Source organism: Pteropus vampyrus, unplaced genomic scaffold (genome assembly GCF_000151845.1).
Source record: "Pteropus vampyrus isolate Shadow unplaced genomic scaffold, Pvam_2.0 Scaffold1000003989, whole genome shotgun sequence".
NCBI classification, from domain to species: Eukaryota; Metazoa; Chordata; class Mammalia; order Chiroptera; family Pteropodidae; genus Pteropus; species Pteropus vampyrus.
The window spans coordinates 1-1,034 of NW_011918391.1; the positions used below are offsets into that span (position 1 = coordinate 1).

The window sequence follows — 1,034 nt, forward strand, 5'->3', positions numbered from 1 at the left end:
AAACAGAGCCCTCGCTCCATGAGCCTATGTATCTCTTCCTGTCCATGCTGGCTATCACAGACCTGGGTCTGTCTCTTTGCACACTCCCTACAGTGGTAGGCATCTTTTGTATTGGGGCACGAGATATTGGTCATGATGCCTGTTTCACCCAGCTCTTTTTCATTCATTGCTTGTCCTTCCTGGAGTCCTCCGTGCTACTGTCTATGGCCTTTGACCGCTTTGTGGCCATTTGTCGTCCCTTGCATTATGCTTCCATTCTCACCAACACAGTCATTGTCAGGATTGGCTTGGCTTCCCTGGTTCGAAGTGTAGTGCTCATTTTTCCATTGCCTTTTATGCTCAAAAGGTTCCCCTATTGTGGCTCCCAGGTTCTCTCACATTCTTATTGTCTCCACCAAGAAGTGATGAAACTGGCCTGTGCAGACATCAAAGCCAACAGTATTTACGGCATGTTTGTCATTGTTTCCACAGTGGGTATAGACTCGCTGCTCATTCTCTTCTCTTATGCCCTGATCCTGCATACCGTGCTATCCATTGCATCCAGGGCTGAGAGACTCAAAGCTCTTAACACCTGTGTTTCCCACATCTGTGCTGTGCTTCTCTTCTACACTCCTATGATTGGCTTGTCTGTCATCCACCGTTTTGGGAAAGAAGCACCTCATCTGGTCCAAGTAATCATGGGTTTTGTGTATCTTCTATTTCCTCCCCTGATGAATCCCATTATCTACAGTATAAAGACCAAACAGATCCGAGACCGTGTGATCCGTGCCTTTTGTTACTAGTTGTGTCTAGTGTTGAAGGTGCTATTTCCTTTAATGTACCCTTACTCTTCTATCCTTTATAATAGCTAATGTGCGTGAAATGGAGGAGATCGTTTCCTCAACAAATATGTAGAGGAATGAACCAGAAATCACAGCTCTCATAGAACTCTCACTCTGGTTGGGGGAAAATACAGTGTACTATGATGTGGCAGATGGTATTTTCCAAAAATGGCCACAGAAATATTGCTACTTCCACATTCTCTTCCATAAACA

At 44.9% G+C, this 1,034-nt stretch overlaps 1 protein-coding gene across 1 annotated transcript; it reads left to right on the forward strand.

The window, feature by feature from the left end:
- Window positions 1-6: 6 nt before the first annotated feature.
- LOC105311436 (olfactory receptor 51G2) lies at window positions 7-819 on the forward strand. Its single transcript, XM_011387428.1, has one exon. The coding sequence runs from the start codon at window positions 27-29 to the stop codon at window positions 780-782; it is 756 nt and encodes a 251-aa protein (XP_011385730.1). The 5' UTR covers window positions 7-26; the 3' UTR covers window positions 783-819.
- The last annotated feature ends 215 nt before the right edge of the window (window positions 820-1,034 follow it).